The sequence below is a fragment of the Lithobates pipiens genome, unplaced genomic scaffold (assembly GCF_037356315.1).
Source record: "Lithobates pipiens isolate NorthernLeopardFrog02 unplaced genomic scaffold, aLitPip1_a1.2 Scaffold_16, whole genome shotgun sequence".
NCBI classification, from domain to species: domain Eukaryota; kingdom Metazoa; phylum Chordata; class Amphibia; order Anura; family Ranidae; genus Lithobates; species Lithobates pipiens.
The window spans coordinates 433998235-434023896 of NW_027507748.1; the positions used below are offsets into that span (position 1 = coordinate 433998235).

The 25662-nt window shown below is 42.2% G+C and overlaps 1 protein-coding gene across 2 annotated transcripts in view; it reads left to right on the forward strand.

Moving 5' to 3' along the window:
• The window catches only part of ST6GAL2 (ST6 beta-galactoside alpha-2,6-sialyltransferase 2), a 235891-nt gene that overhangs the window by 143610 nt on the left and 66619 nt on the right, over window positions 1-25662 (forward strand). The window contains exon 3 of one of the 2 annotated variants that reach the window (XM_077482626.1): window positions 2865-3797. The exons of the other annotated variant lie outside the window; for it this stretch is intronic. Within the exon in view, the coding sequence (XP_077338752.1) occupies window positions 2927-3797 (871 nt within the window). The 5' untranslated portion in view covers window positions 2865-2926. The remainder of the gene's footprint in view (window positions 1-2864; window positions 3798-25662) is intronic. 2 annotated transcript variants of the gene reach the window in all.

Below are 25662 nucleotides of genomic sequence, written 5' to 3' on the forward strand. Positions count from 1 at the left end.
TACCCTGAAACAGAAAACCTGGGGCAGCAGCCATAGCACCAGCTTAAACTGGAACATAGGCAAGGAATAAAAGATTATGAACAAATGAAATCTCTCCTTGCACAGGAACTGGTTACTTATGAACGCTGTCATTGCACATGGCTCTATTTATAGTTACATAGTTACATATATAGTAAGTCTGGTTTCAAAAAGACAAAGAGTCCATCTAGTTCAACCAATAAAATAGACAAAAATATCTATATCCTTAAAAAAAAAATATCATACAATATTATTATTATACAGGATTTATATAGCGCTGACAGTTTACGCAGCGCTTTACAACATTAGACTGTATACACAATCCTATAACCACTGTTGATCCAGAGGAAGGCAAAAAAAAAAACAGCAAAGCAAGATCCAATTTGTTCCAGCAGGGGAAAAAATGCTTGGTACTATGGAGGAATCTATGTCATCCATTGAATGTTTCTTTACTGCTCCTGGTCGCCAACGTATGACGTGTACTTTGCCTCTCACCTTCTATTTTTATTCTCATGGTTCTGTATGTTGGCTCATTTGCTTTCTGTACCAACCCAACTGGCCCCCAAGCTGTATATTTGTATTGGGATAATGTGTTGCTCCCCACAATTTTTTGTGTTTATTTAATACCCTCCCTATTTTTCCTTATTTAGTTTTTGATTTTGTTTTTATTTTTATTTTGGCCATATATCTTACAGGCATACCTTTTGTCTTATTGTACTCTGTATTGCAAACTTTTAAATCAATTCAGATTGACCAAAAAAAGGAAGCAACATATTCAGCAAGTTAGATTAACTCAGCTGCTGAAATGGCCTAAAGTAAGGGTTCATTATCGCTTTGAACATGTTAACCATACAATAAAACATAAACAGAAGTACCCCACATTTTTCTGCCATTTGTAGATTGTTGCTTCTACTAACATGTACATTATTTATCCAGCATTTGAGGATTAACATTTTGGAGTTGGAATTTATTAATACGTTTTGAAGATTGTCTTCCTTTGTGGTTTTACTGTGATCTGAAAGCACACGTCCTCCTTGCAAGATTGATTCACTGTGATAATGTGTTGGTGCACTGCTAGGTCAGTGATCTCAAAGACTGCTGTATATTTTATATTATTTGCTGCCAGATTTCATCAATCCAGCACACCCACATGGTAGCATAAAGCCCCAGAGACTTGACTGTTAGAACAGATATAACATGAAATAAAAGAGATTGTGGTTCTATAAACTAGAACACCAGAATCTTAGGATATTCTGATAATTTGAAGATATTGTTGTTACCGTTGTTACCTAAGGTGTCTTAGATTAGCTTCCTCAAATAATTGTTTTGCAGGACTCTTTAATATATGCATACACCTTTACCTATGCACTTGTTTTAGTCCTTTATGACTTAGAATAAATAATTCAAAGAAAAACTTTTCACAAGATAATACAGAATATGAATATATAATAATGAATATAGAATAATAATGCACAGAAATATATTTCATATGTATTACTATGAAGTAGCTTTCCCAACTGTGAGTTTTAATGCAGGTGTAACAATTTAATGTCATACTTATGACACCAGCCAGGAGGTTAAATCCATAAGATGTTTATGAGTAACTGATTCTATCATAAACAAAAATCTGATACATTTTTGGCCATAGAGTATAATAATAACAAATGATGCAACTGAGGGGTTGATTTACTAATCTTGAGATTGCAAAACCTGCTCCAGCCCTGAATAGAAACAAATCAGCTTCAAGTTTTCTTTGTCAAATTGATTAACCACTTCAGCCCCAGAAGGATTTACCCCCTTAATGACCAGGCCATTTTTTGGAACACGGCACTGCCTTAGTTTAACTGACTATTGTGCGGTCATGCGACATTGTACACAAAAAAAGTTGATATCCCTTTTTTCCCACAAATAGAGCTTTCTTTTGGTGGTATTTGATCACCTCTGCGGTTTTTATTTTTTGCGCTATAAACAACAATTTTGAAAAAAAAAAATCATTTTTTTTACTTCCTGCTGTAAAACATATCCAATAAAAACATAAAAAATCCAATTTCTTCATCAGTTTAGGCCAATTTTTATTTTGGTACATATTTTTGGTAAAAAAAATCCCAGTTAGCATATATTGATTGGTTTGTGCAAAAGTGAACACGTGTACAAACTATGGGATAAATTTAGGGACTTTTTTCTTTACTGGTTAGGCGGTGGTCAGTGAATTTTTAGCGGAACTGCGACACTACAGCGGGCAAAGTGACACTTTTTGGGAACCAGTGACACCAATACAGTGATCAGTGCCAAAAAAATGCACTGATCACTGTATAAATGACACTGGCAGGGAATGGGTTAACATCAGGGACAATCAAAGAGTTATTGTATTTACTAACTTTGAGGGGGCAGCTGATACTAGACAAAGAGAAAGATTGGTGTTCCTGATTACTAGGAATCACAATCTGTCTCTTTGTCTGTGACAGGATGATGGTCTGCCTTGTTTACATAGGCAGACCACCGTTCTTTCATTCCCACTAATGATCGTGGCCGCCTGTCCCGCTGATTGACTCCTGCTGTGTCCAATCACAGCCAGAGCTAGTCGCTAGAGGCAAATGCGCACATGCCCCAGACCACCGAGCGTGGACAATGTACAGGTACATTGTTTTGTCAAGTCAGGCTGCCCGGCCACAGTATATGTGCGATGGGTGGTCCGGAACCGGTTACTTGAACAAGATGAAGTTAGAAGCCGATTGTCTACCATGCACAACTGCAGCAGATTTTGCATTTTGAACTCCTAAATGTCTGTATAGTGTGATTTGATTATAGGTCCACATGTCCTGATCATTGTCTGTATTTTTTTACAGGTCACGATTAGATTTTCAGATTTGCCTATATAAAGAAAAGAGAAGCTATTGGAGATCAAGCCATGAAATCTAACCTAAAGCAATGGAAACAACTCATGCTATTTGGAATTTGTGCTTGGGGTTTACTGTTTCTGGTAATATTCATCTACTTTACAGATAGCAACTCTGTAGAACCAGTGCCAAGTTCCTTCTCTTACATAGAAGCTAAGAAACTCCTACCTATTCAAGGAAAGCAGAGGGCTATCATGGGAGCACTACAGGATGCATCATTATCCTATGCCATTGGTGCCAATAATCTAAATGATGAAGAAGTTTTAAACACCTTTAAGTCTGGCCCTGGTAGCATTAGAACCATAGCGGATGTGGAAAATTATTTTGCAAGTGAGGATGAGTTTATCTTGTCAAAGAAAAAAAGCTTCATCCATAGAGATTCCAATCAGGCTCAATCATTCCGCTCAGTGTCTGGTGCAAGGTATCATCAAAATGCACGCTCCAGACATAGAAAAGTCAGGAGAAATGCACATCGTAAGAAACAGCTTATGTTTGAAGAATACGATGATTGGAATGGATTCTCGTCAACTATGTCTAAATCATTTCTTCAGAAGCTGTGGAAAGGTAATGTGTCATCAAAAATGCTGACTCCTCGTCTGCAAAAAGCAAGAAGGGAGTATCTCAGAGCTAACAAGCTGGGAGTTAGCTTCTCGGGAAAACAAAACTCTAGGAAACTGAGCTCCCAGGAAATTCTGTGTATCCTAAAAAAGCGTGCTCCTGTGAGAACTTTGGATGGTAAAGAAGCTCCTTTCTCAAACTTAGGATGGGAAAAGTATTTTCCTCAGGTACCCTTGAGCAAACTATATCCGCATGGCTTCTCTACTTGTGCAGTGGTATCCTCTGCTGGAGCAATACTGAACTCTTCACTGGGAGCTGAAATCGGTGAGTTGTACTGTAACCAATGCATGAACTGTTTATCTAATAAATCTGTTTATTTTATCTGATAAATACTTCAACTGTTCTAAAATATATTTAGATAATGCAAATAGTGGGGTCTAGCCAGCTTTCTGTCAACGTGCCTTACCATTACCCACCACTATGAGGCTTTGTAAATGAATAGAAAGTCATGTGAGGTAGGAGGGTGTGAGTCAGTCACTTTAATTGCTCAGTCGTGTGCAGAATACAAACAGTAGCACAAATAATTGGGTGTGAAATGGACTTTTAAATATTGCATAATTTAATTCTTCCGTCTCTGCTGATTTAGCAGGAATAAGATTTTGCAGAGCAATCCACCCAATAGAGGGGTTACAAGGCATGCACTGCATAATGAGTAAAAAAAAACTGAATCCTTCTTGATGAGTATCTTTCTGAAGTCAGTGGGGGTAGTTTACTATAGCACCAGAAAGTACTGGGCGCTATTACATGTAATAGCACCCATTTCAAGCAATTAAGAGTTCAGCAGGGCGAATGTGTGAAAGAAAAATCACGCTATTAGCGGCAAGCATGCCTTGGTAAATTCGGAATGTGTGCTAATCGGCGATTCCGCGGATATGAAAGTGCCAATTTCTACCAAGTTATTATATAGCACTGCACTGCAACAATGATCCATGTATGTAAAGAAAACATTTTTATGTGAGATGCGCTCTACCTCCTGTGCATCCATTAATGTATATTGCAATTAGTATTCCTAGTTTTTTTTTCTTCTTTTGCTAACAAATGCAGTTATGGATGAATATTGCAGATTAATATCTGCTATTCTGTAAAATTAAATGTATTGCACATTTAGATTACATATTTATTGTATGTTGTTTTTTCATGTTTTTTTTTTTTATTCATGTGACTATAAAGCAGTAATTATTTACATTCATACTTTATTCATATTACACTATTAGGCAGGTCTCAGCATACTTAGCACCATGGCTTGGTGGCCTGCTCAGATGTCTCCAAAGCCCTCAGTGCTGGTTCACACTAGTGCGATGCCAGACATTGCATGTAATTCGCAGCACACTGTTGTTCACATTACATGCGATGTCTGTGCGGGTGCGATGTCAGCCATACAGATAGCATGGCTGATATTGCACCGCATTCGGTCCAAACACGCACAGGACCCTTTTTCCTGTTTGGACCAGAATTGGATCGCATGTGTGTTCACACATATGCAATCTGATTCATGTCCGAACTGTCAGTTCGCAGTGCGATATACCAGCTGAAATGGGGGTGTCGTTAACATATAATGACACTCCCCATCAGATCGCATATGGCAGTGTGAACTGCCGTGCGTGTCAAGTGCGATGCGGGAACCCGCAGTTGATTGGCAGGGTTCCCGCATCGCACTAGTGTGAACCGGCACTTAAGGTATGAGTTCAAATCCCAGCCAACCTACCTCACACCGGGTGTGTTTATTTTTCCAGTGCAAAAGCACATTAAAATAAACAAACAAAAAATGTAAAACTAGTGTGTGATGTTTAGAATACCACACCATAATATTATTGAATACATACATAGCATTGCATGCATTTGAAGAGTTAATATAATAGAATCAGCCAAACTAAAGTGCATTGGCTAATTGGCATTCACTCATTTTCATCATATGCCGCTTTGGCTAATTTTCATTCGCCTTTTTTCAGCAATGCAATATTTTAGTATCCCTCTGTAGGATTTGAACCCATGAGCTTTTCAAGGCCAGAGTTTTTCAAGGTAGAAGCGCTGACCACTAGCCTATTGGACTGAGCACAATTATAAATACAAAATACATTTAATAGTGTTTGATTTTTTAAATTCTATACAATAATGTTTAGAAAATTAGCTAATAATATAATGGAAACAACCATGCGCATGCTGATGTGGCATTGGCTGTTCTGAAAAAAATTGGGAAAAAATTGGCAAAGGGCCCCCTAAATCCATACCAGGTCATTTGGGTCTAGCATGGATTTTAAGGGGAACCCTCATGTCAAAATTAACAAAAAAGTTGGCGCCCCCCCCCCAAATCCATACCAGACTCTTATCTGACATGTAGCCTGGAGGTCAGGATGGGGGGGATGAGCGACGCCCCCCCCCTTAACCATACCAGGCCACATGCTCTCAACATTAAGAGGGTGCTTTGGGGTGCCCACCAAAACACCTTGTCCTCATGTTGATGGGGACAAGGGCCTCTTCACTACAACCCTGGCCATTGGTTTTCGGGGTCTGCGGGCGGAGGGGATTTTCAGCATATTGAAGCCCCCTCTAAAAGGGGACACCTATATCCTGTCACCCCATGTGAATGAGTATGAGGTACATTTTACTCCTAATCACTCCCCTTAAAAAAGTGAATAAACCAACAAATTAAAAACCCAAAATTCACTTTTCGTAACAAAATTCCACAAATCAAACAAAAATACACCAAGTGAATCCATCATCAATCCCAACAGCCGCTGGACACCAAAATTTTGATTCCAAAACATAAGCTCCACCCCCAGCAAAGACTACCCAACAACTGTCTGCTTCTCCATCTGTCATTTGTGAAATAGGTAAGGGGTGGGGCAAACTGCTTATATCACCAAGGGGCACTGCCCCCTTGTGACAGCACCAACCCATGTCTTTCCAGGTCTGCAGGTGCAACATGCATTGGGATTGACAATAGATCTACATGGGGTAAAGAGATGTTTGCAAGTTTAAAGTAAATAAAGGACTTAAACTGTGTGTAGCACCCTCTACCTAAGTAGGTGCTAGAGGTTACGATTTTGTGAGAGCAGGTAAAATTTAAGCAGGCCTAGCTGTAAATTGGCCTGTTTGTTTTGGATTGAGAGGGCTGGGAGGGGCAGCAGCTGGTGACTCACAGAAAGCATCACCTCCCTCTTTCTTCTACAGGATTATAGAAGGGAGGAGGGGAAGTAGGGAGAAGTTGTCTGGGGTGTCTCTGGGAGCCCTGACCAATCCTGAATTAGGATTGGCGGGGCAGGCTTGAAATACCCAGGGTCAGCCCAGCTGGGGAGGAGTTGTCAGGTGGAAGAATTGGAGATGGAGCACGAGGTTGTCGGGGCCTTTAAGGGTGCGCTTCCCAGTCTGGGGGGGGGTTACCTTGGGCCTGGGATTAGGGTGCAGGATGGAGCCCTTCTGAAAAGACAAGAAGGATCTGGACAGGGGGCACAGAGAGGAACCAGAGAGGACAACAGGAGATAGTCCTGCCAAGCAAGTCTTCAGGAGGAAACCACTGATCCCAACCAGGAGGGCTGATGAGTGACAGGCACAGTTGAGAGGACTGGGGAGGCACACCTGAGAGGACTGGGAGTGTGCAGTCTGGGATGGGTGCAGAGCTAGCAGTAAGGACTGTGATGCCACGGCAGTGGAGTCGGGCAGCTGCAGCCAGGAGGGCTGGCAGGGCCCGGAGAGAACTGGCTGGGAGCGGTAGTCTGCTATTAGGACAGCTAGCACACAAGACTTTCTAATTTTGCTACATTATAGGGGCCCACGGTTCCTGCCAGCTAAGGGCGGTTACTGAGGCCTGGCTGAGCCGGAGTCAGGCCTAACCACGTGCTAGCTGTGCCTGGAGTAAAGTGTTGTGCTGGAGAGAGAGACAGAGTAGCAGTCTGCAAGCAAGAGTTGTGCTGGGGGAGCCTGGTGTTGTACAGTGTATAGAACAGCTCTGATTGATTGCTAATTGATCTGCCAATTTATCTCTGGACATCCTATATACCCCCTTACCCATCCAAGTTCAAATCCCCTCAATAAATCAACAAAAACAATCACATGGACTGTTCATTGTCTCAAGAGTGTCTGAGAGGTGAATGCTGGGCTGGCAGGATGACAGGTGGGCCACAACATTCAGCAGCCCCTACGGGGGTACGGCTACATGTGTGTTTGGTGATTTTTGGGGCCACAATGTACCCTATAATCATTCACGTGGGGAAGGGGGGTGTGATCTGGGGACCCCATTGTTAAAGGTGGTTTCCAGATGTCGGTAAACCTCCACAACCATGTTCATAGTTCTGAGGAAGTGGTCATTGTCCCCATTAACATTGGAGCAAGGTGCCTTGGGGTGGGGGTGATGAGCCCCACCTACACCACAAAACCCCCACATGCTGAGGACATGTGGCCTGATCTGGCTCAGGAGCAGGGGGGACTCAGTTGTCCCCCTTCTTTCCATGGCCTGCTAGGCTGAGTGCTGAGATCAGGACCCCCATCCCATTTTGTTGTGCTACATTTGCGGCTGGGGTTCCTCTAAAAACCCATACAAGCCCCAAAGGGCCTGGTATGCATTGAGGAGGTGTAAAATTTCACTTTTCTGTTTTCAATTTAAACATCCTTCACCCCTTGGTACTGACCCTTTAAGGTGTTTGCCATTCTGAGAGGTGGGGCGGGGCTGCTGGCGCTATTATGTATCCACTCTAAATATGTATCCACTCTGTGCCAAGGCCCAGCTATCGGGGGGCCTCATATTTGCATGTGCTCTGAGCTAACTGTTTACAAACACTGCTTAGACCATATATACATAGTAGATAGTGTATTTACAGGAACATGTACAAATGCAGGAAGTCTAATGTGCAGAGAAAGCAGTGATGTGTGTGCATGCCCAGGAAGTGAAGGTTTATGAAGGATCACTGCACACAACAGTCTCCCCCCACAATAAACTAAGCTAACTAGCACACCCCCGCAACCTAGAGAACAAGACAAGACACCGCCCACACTTACCTTGCATATCAGCAGTGAAATGAACGACCTGGCCATGTTGGAGGCTGAGCAACAGTACACTTCCTGGGGGCATGTGAATGCCCTTTCCCCTTTCATGATGATGCATTTCCAGGTCATAAACCGGCCCGAGCAAATCCATGAACGCTAATTCGCGGCCGCAAATTAGCGCTCCTGAGATGCAATTTTTTTCGTTTTTTGTGTTTATTTGCTTCTTAACTACTTGGCGCCCGTGCTATAGCTGAAAGACGGCTGCAGCGTGGGCCTTAATTGCCGGGAGGGTGTCCCTGAACGTCTTCCCGAGCAAGCGCAGTCTGCGTGACCTGCAATGCGCAGCACGCTCTGTGATCAACGAGTCTATGAGACTCGGCTGATCACAGATCCGAGTAAGGGGTCTATCCCGGCCCCTTACCATGTAATCAGCTGTCAGCCAACGACTGCTGATCACATGATCTAAACAGAAGCTCGGTAATCTGTATTTTTTTTCCCTCACGCTGTCATCGGCTTCTGTCAGAGGGACATTGGCCCCTCACTCAGAATGCCACAGCTGTGCCAACCACTATCACCTGCCAGTGCCCACTTTGTCACCTACCAGTGCCACCTACCAGTACCCAGAGTGCCACCTACCAGTGCCCACAGTGCCACCCATCAGTGCCAACCAGTGCTGTCAATCAATGCCCATCACTGTCTAATAATCAGTACCACAGATCAGTGTTGCCTATCAGTGCCACCTACCAGTGCCTATGAGTGCCACTCATCAGTGACCATCAGTGCCACCTATCAGTGCCACTTATCAGTTTCTCCTATCAGTGCCACTTATCAGTGGCTCCTATCAGTGCCCTTCAGTGCCACCCATCAGTGCCACCTATCAGTGCCACCTCATCAGTGCTTATCAGTACCACTTATCAATGCCTATCACTACCCATCAGTGCCGCCTATCAGTGCTGCCTATCAGTGCCCATCAGAGCAGCCTATCAGTGCCCATCAGTGCAGCCTCATCAGCGCACATCGGTGAAGGATAAAAATTTAAATGTTTTCAAAATTTTATAACAAACTATGAAACTTTTTTTTTCAAAATTTCAAGCCGCTTTTGTTTTATTTAGCAAAAAAAAAAAAACCCAGCAGCAATTAAGTAACACCAAAAGAAAGCTCTATCTGTGAGAAAAAAATGATAAAAATTTCATTTGGGAAAACTGTAGCATGACCGCGCAATTTAAGTAAGCAAGTGGTTAAAGAGAAATCACATTTGTCAGATTTCATGTATTGCTTAGTCCACAAAAGAGTTACTAGAGTCCTGAAATTTAGCATGAAGCTTAATTTTTATCTAAGCCAGTGGTCCCCAAACTGCGGCCCGGGGGCCGTATGTGGCCCTTTGCATGCCTTTATCTGGCCCTTGGGAATTCCTCCCACAGATATTAAGCATTATTCCTCCCACTGATTCTGACACTGGGGTACTATTATTTTCGCTGATACCGAAGATTGGGCACTATTCCTCTCACTGACACCAATGATGAGGCACAGACGCAATGTCATTTTTTTACTCCCACTGACCACGGTCAGGCCCCCTAATGCTTGAATTGCACCCCCCAAAAAATAAAAAAATATGGCTCTATTTGTAAACCAATATAAGCAATGCAAACAAATATTTGCGCCTCATATCAGGCCAAACAACCACCACAACTTCAGGCCTTTATATTACCTAGATAGAATTTCTAGCAGACCCACTCAGTAAAGGACACACCCACCAGTGTAATTGTTTCTGTTTGTTCATGTATGCCTCAAGCGGGTCACACCTGTTCATCAGGAACACACACTCTTTACAAATGAAAGAATGCACCAGCATATATATCTGTGCAGGCTAAACCTTAAAATAACACATGTCCAAGGCTCTAGCCATGATCAGTGATACCAAAAATGAAAAAAATTAACTTGTACATTGTTGGGATGTGGAGGGTAAAAAAATGGAAATGACAACTTTGCGAGGGCTGCTTCACACAAAGTGCATTTGTCATTCATCATCAGCATACAACATTAAAATATGTGTGCGGCATCACATTAGACTTATGCATACATATCTGGTCAGAAACACACAGTTCTAGATTTGGTTCAAATTTATAATTTAGTAATTGATTTATAATGTCATTTCTTGGGTTTCCACATTTTGAAGGCTGGTTACTGTCAGCATGCTGCTGGAGAACCATCTTGGAATTTGTTGGTTATTGCTTGGTAAGAGGGTACAATTAGTGGTGGTGGAGAAATGTTAATGCTGAATAAAGTCCTTACCCATGGAAAACATATGACACGATTTGCAATGTTGGTGGAACCCTCCTAAACGTAAATACAACATTGAGACAGGACCTAAATCAGGAGTTATGTTTAACAACACAGGGAGGACAGACAACTTTTCTACATCAAGTGGCATGCTTTGGATTCAAAACATTGACCCCAGTGCTGCTAAGCAGAAGTGCTTACCACTTAGTCACTGTGCTTCCACATGGATAGGGGCTGCATCTCTGTGCTGTCAAACAGTCTCAGGGGTGCAATAAGTTAAGTTAATGCAGATGTACTGTGGAAGGCCGGAGAGCCATTGAACAACCTGTTTCTGGCATATGCCATGTGTTTTGAAGGCTGATTACTGTCAGCATGCTGAACCATCTGAATATTGGTTGGTTTTTGCTTGGTAAGAGCCTGCAATTAGTGGTAGTGGGAAAATGTTAAGGCAGATTATTGTCCTTGTCCATGGGAAACATATGACACAATTTTCAATGGTGGCGGAACCCTCCTACACATAAATACACATACATACTGCATTTCTTTGAATATATAGGTGGTAGAATGACATCAGTCAGGAGTTATGCTTCTTGATTTATTCTGTGATATTTGGTGATTCTTGGTGTGTCTTTGAGTGTAGAATAGTGATGTTACCCTCTGATTTTTGGGAATGATGTTGGTACACATATCACATTTTTGGGCTCAAATTCTGATCATTTGGAAATACTAAACAACAAACAAAATTGTGACTCATTTTAAATTAGCATCAGAGTCTTTTTAGGGCTGTGATACTACAGCTGACTTTCTGCATTATTTCTGGAACTGTCCCTTTGTCTATGATTTTTGGGTAGAGATCAATACTTTTATCTCATGAGCACTGTGTCTTCCCAATTAATTGTATCCTAAGAATCCTATGTATATCTTATGTGTGTGTGTAAAATGAGAGTCCGCTCTGGCAAAAAAGTGTAAAGCAAAAAACAGTCAGACAAACTGAATAATAAATCACGTGAAACAATATTTGCAGCGTTAGTAATATTAGTGTATAGAGTAAAAAATAAAGTCCAATGACAGCATAAAGGTAGTATAAATCCAAGTCTTGTCATCCAGAAAACACCATATGCAGAAAAATAAATCAATAACAGAAATCCAGTGTAATCATGTAATCCGCCACTAAAAACAAGAACCTGAAAGGATGGACCCTATTATAAATTCACATGCGCCTAGATAGACCACCAGGTCTGAATCAATCAGATCCCAAAGGAACACAGAAAATACTTGGTGCATCTCAAGGCAACATGATGGAAATTTCATAGCTATGAATAAGCTCCAGAACAAGGCATGAAAAACGTTAGCTTTTTTATCCTGTTTTCCACATTTGATATGTGACTGCATTTGGATTTTATTGACCAAATAAAGATGCCATTACTCTGACGTGTGGCAATCCAGGAACTTCTTTTCATCCTCTACATTGTGCAAAGCCAGCACCTGAGTGTCTCAGTAGGATTATACGTTGGTGGTGTTTCTGAGGGACTGGAGCGGTAATCTCTTTATGATGGAAATTTGATAAGATAAAAAGAGTGCTGTAAAGGTCAGTATTCGTATTTGGTGTATACACAGAATCCAATACATATGCACTATGCAGGACAAACAGGAAAGCGTGGGACATCACGTATATTGACTCTGCCTTTGGTGGTGGATTACATGATCACACTGGGTTTCTGTTTACTAGGTGTTTTTGGTGATATCCCTTTTGATAAATATGCTGTAATCTTGTTGCGGATCCTTTATTTCTACTCCAAAAAGATCACTCTACTGGCGTGGAAGGGTCTCTCCTCCCCCTCAATTAGAACCTGACTGCAAATAGTACGTGATAGCCTACTACTTTATAATCTCACTTTTGAACTCTAGAAAAGACCAAACATATTTTACAAGATATGAGATTGTTGGGTCTCTAGCCTACTTAATCTGCAGTTTCTCTAGATCTGGGATGTTAAGATTTGAATGTTGTTGGTTTATTTTGCTGACTTCTCACTCGATTTGGTTTATCGTACTCGATTTAGGCACTGAATTTTTTTGTTGCTGTTATGTCTTAAAGAGACAAGAGAGATAATTGTTCATTTGTGTTTTTTTATTGTTTTCATTTGAAAATCAATAAATATATTTAGTAAAAACGTGTGTTATGTAATATTGTGAGTAGTTCTCCATAGTTTACATTTAAAGTGTTTATAACCCTAAATATATATATATATCTATATCTATCTATCTATCTATCTATCTATCTATCTATCTATCTATCTATCTATCTATCTATCTATCTATATATATATATATCTATATATATATATATATATATATATATATGTATGTATATATGTATTTCTTTAAAGCATGTTAAACAGGACAGTGCTTGTGCTGTGAAATTTGTCCCATTGTATGATGTAAAAATATCTGGTTGATCCTGCCTGTTCCTGTGTCCTCCTTTCCCTGTTGACCACATAATCATGGCTGCTGATCCATGATACCGTGGTCAGTTTGTGTGCCTCTGTCATCAAGCTGTTTTCTCTCCGCTCTGTCTCTCCTTCTCCCTCTCCCTCCCTGCCTGTCAGTTCTGATGCCTGTGTGTGAGAGTGATCTCCTCTTTGCCCCCCCCCCCCCTACTGCTCTTCCCTGTCACTTTAAATACCATTTAAAAGTAACTTGCATCCCCTCTGTTTTATCAATATCTAAAATACTAGGTGTCCGTTTTATGTCAGAGGGTTATCACAGCCCTTCCCTCCGCATTCCTTACAACGGAGAAGATCGAGCAGAGGAATATCACTGACAACAAGTCATTGCTGTGAGATAAGGTATTTACGATTAGAATTTTAAAAAATGGACACATAGTACTGTAGATCTTGATAAAACAAAGGGGATAGCAGTGTTTTATCATCCTGACTTTACAGCCCCTTTAAATCTGAACTCCAGATAAGCAACTTAGGCCTCATGTACACTGTGTGCCTGTCTAAGCCCCTCTCAGCCTCATAACTCTATGCACGGAAAAAGCTGCTTAAAAAATGAGGTAAAACCTGCTTATTGCACATGTGTTTAGTCATACAGTGGGGATCGAAAGTTTGGGCACCCCAGGTAAAAATGTGTATTAATGTGCATAACGAAGCCAAGGAAAGATGGAAAAATCTCCAAATGGCATCAAGTTACAGATTAGACATTCTTATAATATGTAAAAAAAAGTTAGATTTTATTTCCATCATTTACACTTTCAATATTACAGAAAACAAAAAAATGGCGACTGCAAAAGTTTGGGCACCCTGCAGATTTAATATCTTGTACTGTCCCCTTTGGCAAGTATCACAGCTTGTAAACCTTTTTGTAGCCAGCCAAGAGTCTTTCAATTCTTGTTTGAGGTATCTTTGCGCATTCTTCCTTACAAAAGTGTTCCAGTTCTTTGAGATTTCTGGGCTGTCTGGCACTGCTCTTTTAAGGTCTATCCATAGATTTTCAATAATGTTGAGGTCAGGAGATTGTGAAGGCCATGGCAAAACCTTCAGTTTACGCCTCTTGATGTAATCCCCCGTGGATTTTGAGGTGTGTTTAGGATCATTATCCATTTGTAGAAGCCATCCTCTCTTTAACTTCAGCTTTTTCACAGATGGCATCAAGTTACCATCCAAAATTTGCTGAAATTTTATTGAATCCATTTTCCTTCTACTCGTGAAATGTTCCCTGTGCCACTGGCTGCAATACAACCCCAAAGCATGATTGATCCACCCCAATGCTTAACAGTTGGACAGAGGTTCTTTTCATTCAATTCTGTGCCCTTTCATCTCTAAACGTACCTTTGCTCATTCTGGCCAAAAAGTTCTATTTTAACTTCATCGGTCCACAGAACTTGTTTCCAAAATACCTCAGGCTTGTCTATATGTTCATTTGCTAAGTTCAAACGCTGATTTTTGTGGTGAGGACGTAGAAGAGGTTTTCTTCAGATGACTCTTCCATGAAGACCATATTTGTACAAGTATCTCTTTATAGTGGAATAGTGTACCACAGCGTCTGCCAGATCTTTCTGGAGGGATCGTGCAGTCAAACGTGAGTTTTGAATTGCTTTTCTCACAATCCTGTGAGCTGTTCTGTCTGATATTTTTCTTGGTCTTCCAGATCTTGCTTTAACTTCCACTGTTCCTGATGACTGCCATTTCTTAATTACATTCCGAACAGAGGATATTGACATCTGAAAACGCTTTTCTATCTTCTTATAGCCTTCTCCAGCTTTGTGAGCGTCAACTATTTTCAGTTTCAGTTTTCTAGACAACTGCTTAGAAGAACCCATGGTGCTGATTGTTGGGGCAAGGTCAGATGAGTCTGGCCATTTAAAATCTTTGAGATTGACATCACCTGGTCTTCCCAGACGATGATTGAGAACAATCCATGACACTGGCAGGTCTCAGCTTTGCAAAGGGGGCAGTGCATGCTATAAATTCTGAAGGGTGCCCAAACTTTTGCAGACGCCATTTTTTTGTTTTCTGTAATTTTGAAAGTGTAATCGATGGAAATAAAATCTAACTTTTTTGGACATATTATAAGAATGTCTAATCTGTAATTTGATGCCATTTGGAGATTTTTCCATCTTTCCTAGGCTTCATTATGCACAGTAATACACATTTTTACCTGGGGTGCCCACACTTTCGATCCCCACTGTATCTAGTATTTTAAGCATTAACCACTTGCTTACTGGGCACCTAAACCCCCTTCCTGCCCAGACCAATTTTCAGCTTTTAGTACTGTCACTCTTTGAATGACAATTCCACGGTCATACAACACTGTACCCAAATTATATTTTTTATCATTTTTTTCCCCATAAATAGAACTATCTTTTGGTGGTATTTGATCACCTCTGGGTTTTTTATTTTTTGGTAAACAAATTAAAAAAGACCAAATTTTTAAAAAAAGGCTACACTGATGGGCACTGATAGGCTGCACTGATGGGCACCATTAGACTGCATTAATGGGGACTGATAAGGTGACACTGATGGGCACTGATAAGGCGGCACTGATGGGCACTAATAGGCGTCACTGGTGGGAACTGATAGGGTGGCATTGATGAGCACTGAAAGGTGGCACCGAAGGCGTCAATGATGGGCGGCAGTGATAGGTGGCACTGAAGGGCACTAGTAGGTGGCACTGATAGGTGGCACTGATATCTGGCACTGATGGGTGGCAGTGATGGGCACTGATGGGGGCAGTGATGGGCACTGATTGTCACTGGTAGGTGACACTGATAGGCAGCACTGATGAGGCACTGTTTGGCACCACTGATGGGCATTGATAGGTGGCACTCGTGGGCATTGATAGGTGGTACTGATTGCTGGCACTTATGTACTGGTGGACACTGATTGGTGGGCACTGATTTGTGGCACTGGCAGGCAATACTGGTGGGCACATGTATGAGGTGGCTTTGTCTCTTCCTCTTCGGGACCGATGTCCCTTCAACAGAAGCTGGTGATCAGTGTTTTTTTTTCTCCTCACACTGTTAGCGTGTGAAGAAAAAAAAAAAAGATTACCGATCTTCTGTTTACTTCATGTGATCAGCTGTGATTGGCTGACAGCTAATCACGCGGTAAGGGGCCGGGATCAACCCCTTACTCCAATCTGTGATCATCCGAGTCTCATTGACTGGGGTGATAACAGCGCATGCCCTTCAGGGAGCATGGCCAGTGTGCAAAGGGGACGATGTCTATTGACGGCCTCACAGCAAAGCAGATCTGTGCTGTAGCTGTCATTCAAATATTAGTTAATTATGCCCATTGCAATGCATTAACGCTCAAACATTAAATGCGCCTAAATGCGTTCTTTGGCTCCTCTTCTGAATGTGCCTTTGGGGGCGGGGGGGCTCAGTCCGTAAACTCTTTTCTTCTAATAGACGTGTAAACATCTGTGGATGCATAGACATGCAGACTTACATAGAGATGCTTTTAAAGGTGGGAATAACACCCGTGTGTACAAGAGGCATTTTTTAAGCTCTGTGTGCATGAGGCCCAAATAGGAATGATTTTATATACAAAAGGATCCAATTCTGTGCTGCCAACTTAGCGATCCAGCCTGTCAAAATCAAAATCAGGTCCTCCATCTACACTGTTGCACCAACACTTTCCAGTCAAGAGCATGTTTCCTGCCTGCTAATGCAGTTGTAAAGTGCACCAAAATTGCAGCAAGATTTTTAAAATGCACAAAACTGTATTCCAAAAATGTGAACCGTGCCTAAGAAACATGACATTTTATTCTGACTTGTATCTCTGCTCTAATGTTTTTAAAGTCTTGTATAGAATAGATTTTGCTTTAAAAAACAATGAATCTTGAGTACTTTTTGTTGCCCACATTAATATTAATATGATATTGCTGGCATCATTAGTGTGTAATATTGTATTTGTTGTCTGGCTGCTTTCATGGGTCTGGAAATTATGTGCCGATCAATTAATATCCTGTGTAAATATGTGCAATAACCCAGACTCTTCTGTGGCCAAGACTCTTTAATTGCCTATCCAGTTTATATTGCTCAATATAATGGCACTCTGAAGGGCAAAATAAACTGTAAATATGAAATAAGATAGTATTTAATGTTTTGCTCCACAGAGGATATGAAAACCTTGTAAAAGTAAATATCAATTCCTTGACCTATTTAGTGCTTTTGAGAAGCTAACGAGATGGAGGAGTTATATGTGAAATTGCTTACACAGCTGCAGCAAGTCCTTCTCATGAAATTAGTTTCTGCAAAAATAGCTCCGGGGTCTGCTCTCCAGGGGAATCCTTCTCAATGTACATTATATGTCAGATACAATCTATGGGCTTGTTCCCCTTTACTTTGTTTTGATGAGAATCATGATTGTTTGTCACTAGGTAAGAGATGAAGGGAAATTCTTTTTTACGTGTTTATTTAAAAAAATTTAAGAATTAGAAACACAACATAACATGGCAATTAATTAAAATAAATATACACACACACATATATATATATATATATATATATATATATATATATATATATATATATATATATATATATATATATATATACGTTCCACACAGGACCAGGAAGTGAGTGGAGATCACTGGAATGATTTCCAGCTTCCACAAGGATTTGCCAGGTAGGGCTGATACAGTGTATCTATGTAAAATTATTCTTACCTTGAATACAGCTTTAGAACTAACTGTGACTTTTTAAGGCAATTGTTTTCACCACAGCTTATTTAGGATTTTGATCTTTAAAGCAGATGTTTTAGGGATTTGACTTAATTGATTTTCTACAAAGGCATTTGTGATGTGGAAAGATCAAACTCCTAAATAAGCTATGGTGGCATCCGTTGCCTTAAAAAAATCACAGTTAGTTGACTGGGGTCCACCAGTAAGTAACTAAAGCTGAATTCCAGATATGAATAATTTTACATAGATACACTGGTCCAGCTTCGACCAATGTAAGTATGTATGAGTCCTATCTGGCAAATCCTTGTGGATGATGAAACTCACTCCAGTGATTTCCACTCACGTCCTGGTCCCGCATGGAATGGCTACCCTGCTGCTGTCTGAACACCCGTTCCCAAACGGGGGTCACCCACTGGCAAGGGCATTATTAAGAAAACAATTTGCATATTCTCAATGAATGCAAAGTGCTCTCTGAATGGCACTCGTTCCAAGCAAGGAACCTCCTGTGTTCACTAAGCAGCAGGGCAGCCAATAAATTAGTAGAAGTGCCTACTACAGTGATTTCCAGCTTCCACAGGGATAGACCAGGCATGGAACATGCATATTTGCATTGGTCAGGCTGGACCAATGCAACTATGCAAAATAGGCCACACTCAGACTTAAAGCTGAAAATTTTTATTTTTTTAAAGTCAGCAGCTACAAACACTGTAGCTGCTGATTTTTAATAAGGAAACTTACCTGTCCAGCGAGCCCGCGATGTCGGCCCCCCGAGGCCAATCCGTCCATAGGATCAGCTGCCAGTGCCTCCATCTTAACGAAGGAAAACAGGCAGTGGAGCCTTGCTGCTTCACTGCCCGTTTCTTACAGCGCATGCGTGAGTCATGTGGCGCTTTGTCAAGGGCCCCATTGCTTTCTGGGACACACACATGTCCCAGAAGGCAACGGGGCCGCTCGTCAAAGAGAAGGAAGAGTGGCGGAATAGGAAGAGGCAGATTAGGAAGACTGCCTAGCAACAGCGGTTTCAGGTTAGTTAAAAAAACATTTTTTTACATTTTTTTAAGAATATTAATGCATTTTTTTTTTAGGGTGGCCCTTCCGCTTTAAGCTTTTAAAATGTCACATGGTCTCAGATTGACTACACCTTGTTCTGAATAAAACTCCAGAATTAGTTTGAAAAGATATATATAAGCAAACAGCATCCTAAAAACCAAGGAGCTGTCAAACCAAAATAAATAAGGTTTTGGATATGCTTCAATTAAGTCTAGGTTATAAAAATAAATCCTAAATTTGTAATAACCACGAAGCACCACAAATATTGGAAACACCATAGTTGTCTTTCAGTTCTTTCAGAGTCACTGACCCTGAACAAGTTTGAATAATAAGTGCAGAGAGAAGTCCTTATCTGGCGCTTCTTTGATGTTAGCAATTCAAAATATTGCAGAATGAAGGTCAGTTTGATAGCTGGAAACTGGTATTTCGAAGGAGAGTTCAGCAAACGCAGCCTTCATGTTACTCTCATGACCAGTTTTAAAAAATATATGTATATTATGACACACCTGCCAGCGTGTCTAGAAGAGGCCATACTGTACACCAGGTAATCAGAGAAGCAACTAAAAGAGGCCAGCTTTGAAGGAGCCGCTTATATTCAGCAGATACAATTGATGATAGAAGAGCCAAGGGGCAACTATATCCCGGACGGTCCCACTAGGCTGAGTAACAGGAAGAAAAAATATCCCATATCGATCACCTTTTAGAGTTTGCCATAAGGCATGTAGGAGGCGCAGCAAATAAAGAAAAAGATTCTCTAATCTTATGAGTCTAAAGTTTAACCACTTGCTTACTGGGCACTTAAACCCCCCTCAGTCCCAGACCAATTTTCAGCTTTCAGCGCTGATGCACTTTGAGTGACAATTGCGCGGCCATACAACACTGTACCCAAATGAAATTTTTATCATTTTTTTCCCACAAATAGAGCTTTCTTTTGGTGGTATTTAGTTACAGCTCGGAGTTTTATTTTTTGCTAAACAAACAAAAAAAGATGCAAAAAAAAAAAAAAAAAAAATCATGTTTTAATAGTTTGTTATAAAATTTTGCAAACGGGTCATTTTTCTCCTTCATTGAAGTGCGCTGATTAGGCGGCACTGATAGGCTGCATTGGTGGGCACTGATGGGCTGCATTGGTGGGCACTGATGGGCTGCATTGGTGGGCACTGATAGGCTGCACTGGTGGGCACTGATAGGCATAGTTAAGGCGGCACTAATAGGCACAGATAAGGCGGCACCGATGGGCACAGATAAGGCGGCACTGATGGGCAAAGATGGGCACAGATAAGATGGCACGGATGGGTGGCACGGATAAGTGGCACGGATGGGTGGCACGGATGGGCACTGATAGGTACCACAGATAGATGGGACTGATGGGCACTGATAGGTGGCACTGATAGGTGGCTCTGATAGGTGGCACTGCTGGGCACTGATGGGCGGCACTGCTGGGCACTGATGGGCGGCACTGCTGGGCACTGATGGGCGGCACTGGGGTGCAGCACCTGAGGCAGATTTTGGGTGGCACTGTGGGTGGCACTGCTGGGTGGCACTGTGGGTGGCACTGTGGGCACTGCTGGGTGGCACTGTGGGCACTGCTGGGTGGCACTGTGGGCACTATGGGCACTGCTGGGTGGCACTGACAGGGGGGCACTTACTTTATTTCAGGATGGCACTGCGGGTGGCAGGTGGGCACTGGCAGGGGGCAGGTGTCCTTTTAAATTGCTGGCCGTGATCGGGACTGATGTCCCGAACACGGCCGCCGGCGATCGGCTTTTTTTTTTTCTCCTCGCGCTGTCAGCGCGAGGAGGAATACTAGCCGATTACCGGCTCCGTTTTATCACATGATCAGCTGTCATTGGCTGACAGCTGATCACGTGATAAGGGGTCGGGATCGACCCCTTACACGGATCGGTGATCAGGCGAGTCTCACGGACTCGCCGATCACAGAGCGCGCCGCGCGCGCCCCTCAGGGGGCGCGCAGGCCGCTCGTAACCGGGACTACGTCAATAGACGTAGTCCCGAAAATGTGGGTCCGCGCTATTGCCGTCATTTTGCAATAGCGCGGATCCCAAGTGGTTAACCGTTTAGCTTATTGTTGTAGAAAGACAATTCTTGGAATTCATAAAGAATAGCACAGACAGATTTTGCAAATGTGTCTCTCATGTGTTCTAAAAGTGGCCTAGTGTGTGCTAAATTAATATACCCGTGTAGCACTGGCTTAGTATTGCCTCGGTAATATATGCAGAGTATTGCTCTCTGAAACATTGCATTGCATTTTCTGGCTACTCTGATAGCAGCCCAGGGGAGACTCTATTGGGTATCAGCTGCAGGATTGAAGGCCGATTGGTTACTGCTGTAGCTAAGAACAAAGTCCATCCCTAACAACAAAAACAAGGAAGGACAGGATTGGATAACAGCACAAGAGAGTTGTGATTGGGGAGGAGAGAGGAAGACACAGGAGGAGAGACACAGACTGGCATTGTGGCAGCCAGACAGGGGAAAGTGTCCCATGTGTTTGTCTCCTGAGCACTTCCAGAGCATGTGATGGGAGTTTGCAGCGTGTTCTGCCCTTTCGCCTGATTACCAAAGATGTTCTAACAGTGCAGTGAAATCTAGAGACGAATTTCAGTACTGCAGCAATCATCATCATTATCCTGTTTGGAAAATTCTGTGGCCTGTGTTGCTCCCTTCGCCATCCAGTCAACTGAGACAGCAATCAATCTACCCATTGCTGGAAGGAATATATATCAAGTGCATCTAATAGTGAGAGATCTTCTGCCACCCTTATGTAAGTGGATCTTGCTTAACCCTGCTAGGTCCTATTTACTGCTAATGTAGCTCTATCTGAAGGTGGATCATTACATCGGTTAATCTTTGTTACCCTGTGACACTTTGCGAAGATATCCCTTTCCATTCTGTGGATTACACATTTTACTTCACAAAAGTCTGAGTACTCAAACATAGGATTTAAAGGGCCCCAACGCTGGCAGACTATGTTTGTATATGTGAATAGAATTCCCACTGGCCAGTGGATTTATAGTCAGTAATATCACCATCTGGGAAATTGTCGAACATTATTTTTGTATTGTGCAACTGACAGTTTCGTTCACCACCATTGCATTTCAGGCAAGGCCTCTCACTGGCAGTTAAGGGAAGGAACCCAATCCTGTTTGAATTTACTGAGCAATTGTATTATATGATTGCATTTATTATTGGCATTCTGCTAATCAGTTTATCTCTTTTCAGGGCTTATTGCTAGTTTTCATAAAGCCCAGCTAAATGTTTAAACGGTGTATTGGTGTTACTTGGATCCAGGCGAGGGTGAGCCATCACTAGTTTGTGAGAGAAGACCCATATATTTTAGCGGCCCTTTTGGGGGTAGCGCTACACTTGTCTAGGACTTATACTTGGATTTGATGCATGCTGCACAACTTTTAGAATGTACAAGAGACACTTTGGCAAAATATGTCTGAGCCAGTTTATCTCTATACGCCAAAAGAGAGTTGGTCTCAATTAGCTCCACTTTCGTAAGATACAACATGTCTCTATTTTATTTTGAATTTGTTGCATTAAATTTGATTTTGACACATTCAGTGCAACACAATGTAATAGTTGTACATTTAAGAAGTTGTTGCACAAGTCGCTGTCAGAACCAGGTGTCACATATGCTTCATGAATTTGGCGTAATATCTTAACAAGAGGGATTAACATTAGAAAAGTGGCTCAGCAGCTCTATTGAAATCTCCCTAATGTTTTTCATCACTCTGAAAACAGCATCGTTCTGGTGAAGCATTGCGGTGGGAGTATGTGGTGGGGATGCTTCTAATTAGTTGGTAGTGGGTAACTGGTGAGAATCAAGGGCAATATGGGTGCAGACAAATATAGTGCAGTTCTAAAGGAAAGCCTGAGACTGGGATGAAGGTTCACAATTTAGCAGGACAGTGGCCTTAAAAACAAATGGAGTTCTTTATACCCAATATTCACACAAGGTCATTGCAGTGCCTTAATATGCATTATGTTACTCATAAACATGCCTTGCATTTATTCCGCCCATTCATTTGAATAAGATGTCAACACACCACAACAGACCTCAGAGTAGACCTGCACCATTTTTGCTGATACAGCACACACGATAGTACATTACTATGTGTTGTGAGTGGCCGCAATGTAGGTGCCTGGAGTTTAGTGTATCAAAATGAATAGCTTCTTGATTGTGCATAATACAGTAATGCACAATAAAATGCATGTTTTAACATATTACTGTACTATAATATTACTGTACCCCAACTTGACTTACCCCATAAGACTAGCTTCTGTCTACGGTGGTTCTACCATGCACGGACTGAATACTTATCAAACCAGCAAATGTGTGTGTGGTGTTTTTTTTTTTTTCTTTTTAAACTTGTGTGCCACAGTAAAACATTTTGCACCTTCAAAGTTTTCTGAATGTAATGCAAATGAAATGATGAATAGCTCAGTAAATTCAGTTTTTTCCAGGTTGTAACACTACAAAATGTGAAAAAGTCTGACTGGGATGAATACTAATTCAGAGCACTCTCTCTCCATTGATAAAACATTAATTCATTGTTGAATGTTTGCTTTCATGAGAGTGTTTAGAAAAAAAAAGCAAATTATCACAGGAGCCTTTGTTGCCACTCTGAAAGGTAATCAGTGGTGGATTGCTTTTTGGAGGGCATTTATTTTAACTCTGAAATTGTTGGTCCGCTGCACTGCAACTGCATGCATCACATGCAGTTGCAGGGCCTTTGTGGCGCAGTCCCCTTCACTTAAATGGCTCATGTTCAATATCGATACTGCCGACCAAAGCGCGACGGGGAGTTTAATTTTTGACGTGGTGTATGGAAAGTCCTGAGATGCTGCAGCCCCTTGTTTCAGTGGACAGTCAGGAGGTGGTAAAACCATGGCACAACTGCCTGCTTTTACCACCCCATGGATGCACATCTGAATAAACCCTTAAGCCCCGTACACACTAGCAGTTGTTTTTCGTTCAACCCAGCAAGGCTTAATGAAAAAAAACTGACAGCTCAGGTCAGAGTCACTGTATAAACAGTCCGCCGTTAGTACAACGGTCTCCCCTGCTGTGCTATTGTGTTCTCACAGGGGGGCCACCCCCTGCCGCCAGAACACTCCAGTCAGTGCTCCCTGCCATTGGCTGAGAGCACTGATCTGGAGCCAATTGGCAGACCTTTTTCGGTCATGCCCCTTCGGAGCGATCCCAGTATTGTACACACCGGCAGACATTTGACCCGTGTGTACTGACTAGACTTTAGTTGTGCCTCTCTGAAAGCTTTAATAAAACATTTATTTTTACCTCCATTATGTACAAAAGACAAGGGTTTTTTTTTTTTTTTTTTTGAAAACACGTGCAAAATTCTGGACACTCCAGCCTCTTCCAGGTATGAGAACTTACCCACTCAGACTTGCAGCACAACTATTCAGAATGGCTCCTTATCAGTCTGCACAGGAAAGAGTTCCCTATACAGGCCAGCAGTTACAGACTTAGGCCTCATGCACACGAGACGCAGTTAAACGCGCGTTCAGATGCAGTTGGACAGTTTTTTCAACTGCCCCTGAACTCATTCAATGTTATCCTATGTGTCCATGCACACAGTCTCGTTTTTTTCCGTTTTTATGCAGTTGCGTTTAATCTCGTTTTTCCAGAAGCAAAAAAATGCGTTCAGAAGCAAAAATTTCCACGTTTCAGACGCAAAACGCGGCAAAACGCGGTAAAACGCGGCAAAACGCTGCTACCGCGTTTAGCCGCGTTTGCGTTTATATGCGTTTTTAAAGGTGACCTTTTTTTTTACATTAAAAATCTCAAAAATGATTGCAAATGATGAAAAACCATTAGAAAAATATTTTAAACAATTGCAATTGCAAGTGGACAATCCACAACTTGTGGCAAGTGACATGGCAGGTGGCAAGTGACGTGGCAAGTGGACAATCCACAACTTGTGGCAAGTGACATGGCAGGTGGCAAGTGATGTGGCAAGTGGACAATCCACAACTTGTGGCAAGTGACGTGGCAGGTGAAGTGGCAAGTGACGTGGAAAGTGGACAATCCACAACTTGTGGCAGGTGATGTGGCAAGTGACCTGGCAGGTGACGCGGCAAGTGACCTGGCAGGTGACGTGGCAAGTGGAAAATCAACAACTTGTGGCAGGTGACTGGCATGTGACGTGGCAAGTGGACAATCCATAACTTGTGGCAAGTGACGTGGCAAGTGGACAATCCACTTGTGGCAGGGGACGTGGCAAGTGATGTGGCAAGTGGACAATCCACTTGTGGCAGGGGATGTGGCAAGTGACGTGGCGAGTGGACAATCCACAACTTGTGTCAGGTGACGTGGCAAGTGGACAATCCACAACTTGTGGCAGGTGATGTGGCAAGTGATGTGGCAAGTGGACAATCCACTTGTGGCAGGTGACGTGGCAGGGGACGTGGCAAGGGACGTGGCAAGTGGACAATCCACAACTTGTGGCAGGTGACGTGGCAGGTGACGTGGAAAGTGATGTGGCAAGTGGACAATCCACAACTTGTGGCAGGTGATGTGGCTGGTGACGTGGCAAGTGGACAATCCACATCTTGTGGCAGGTGACGTGGCAGGTGACGT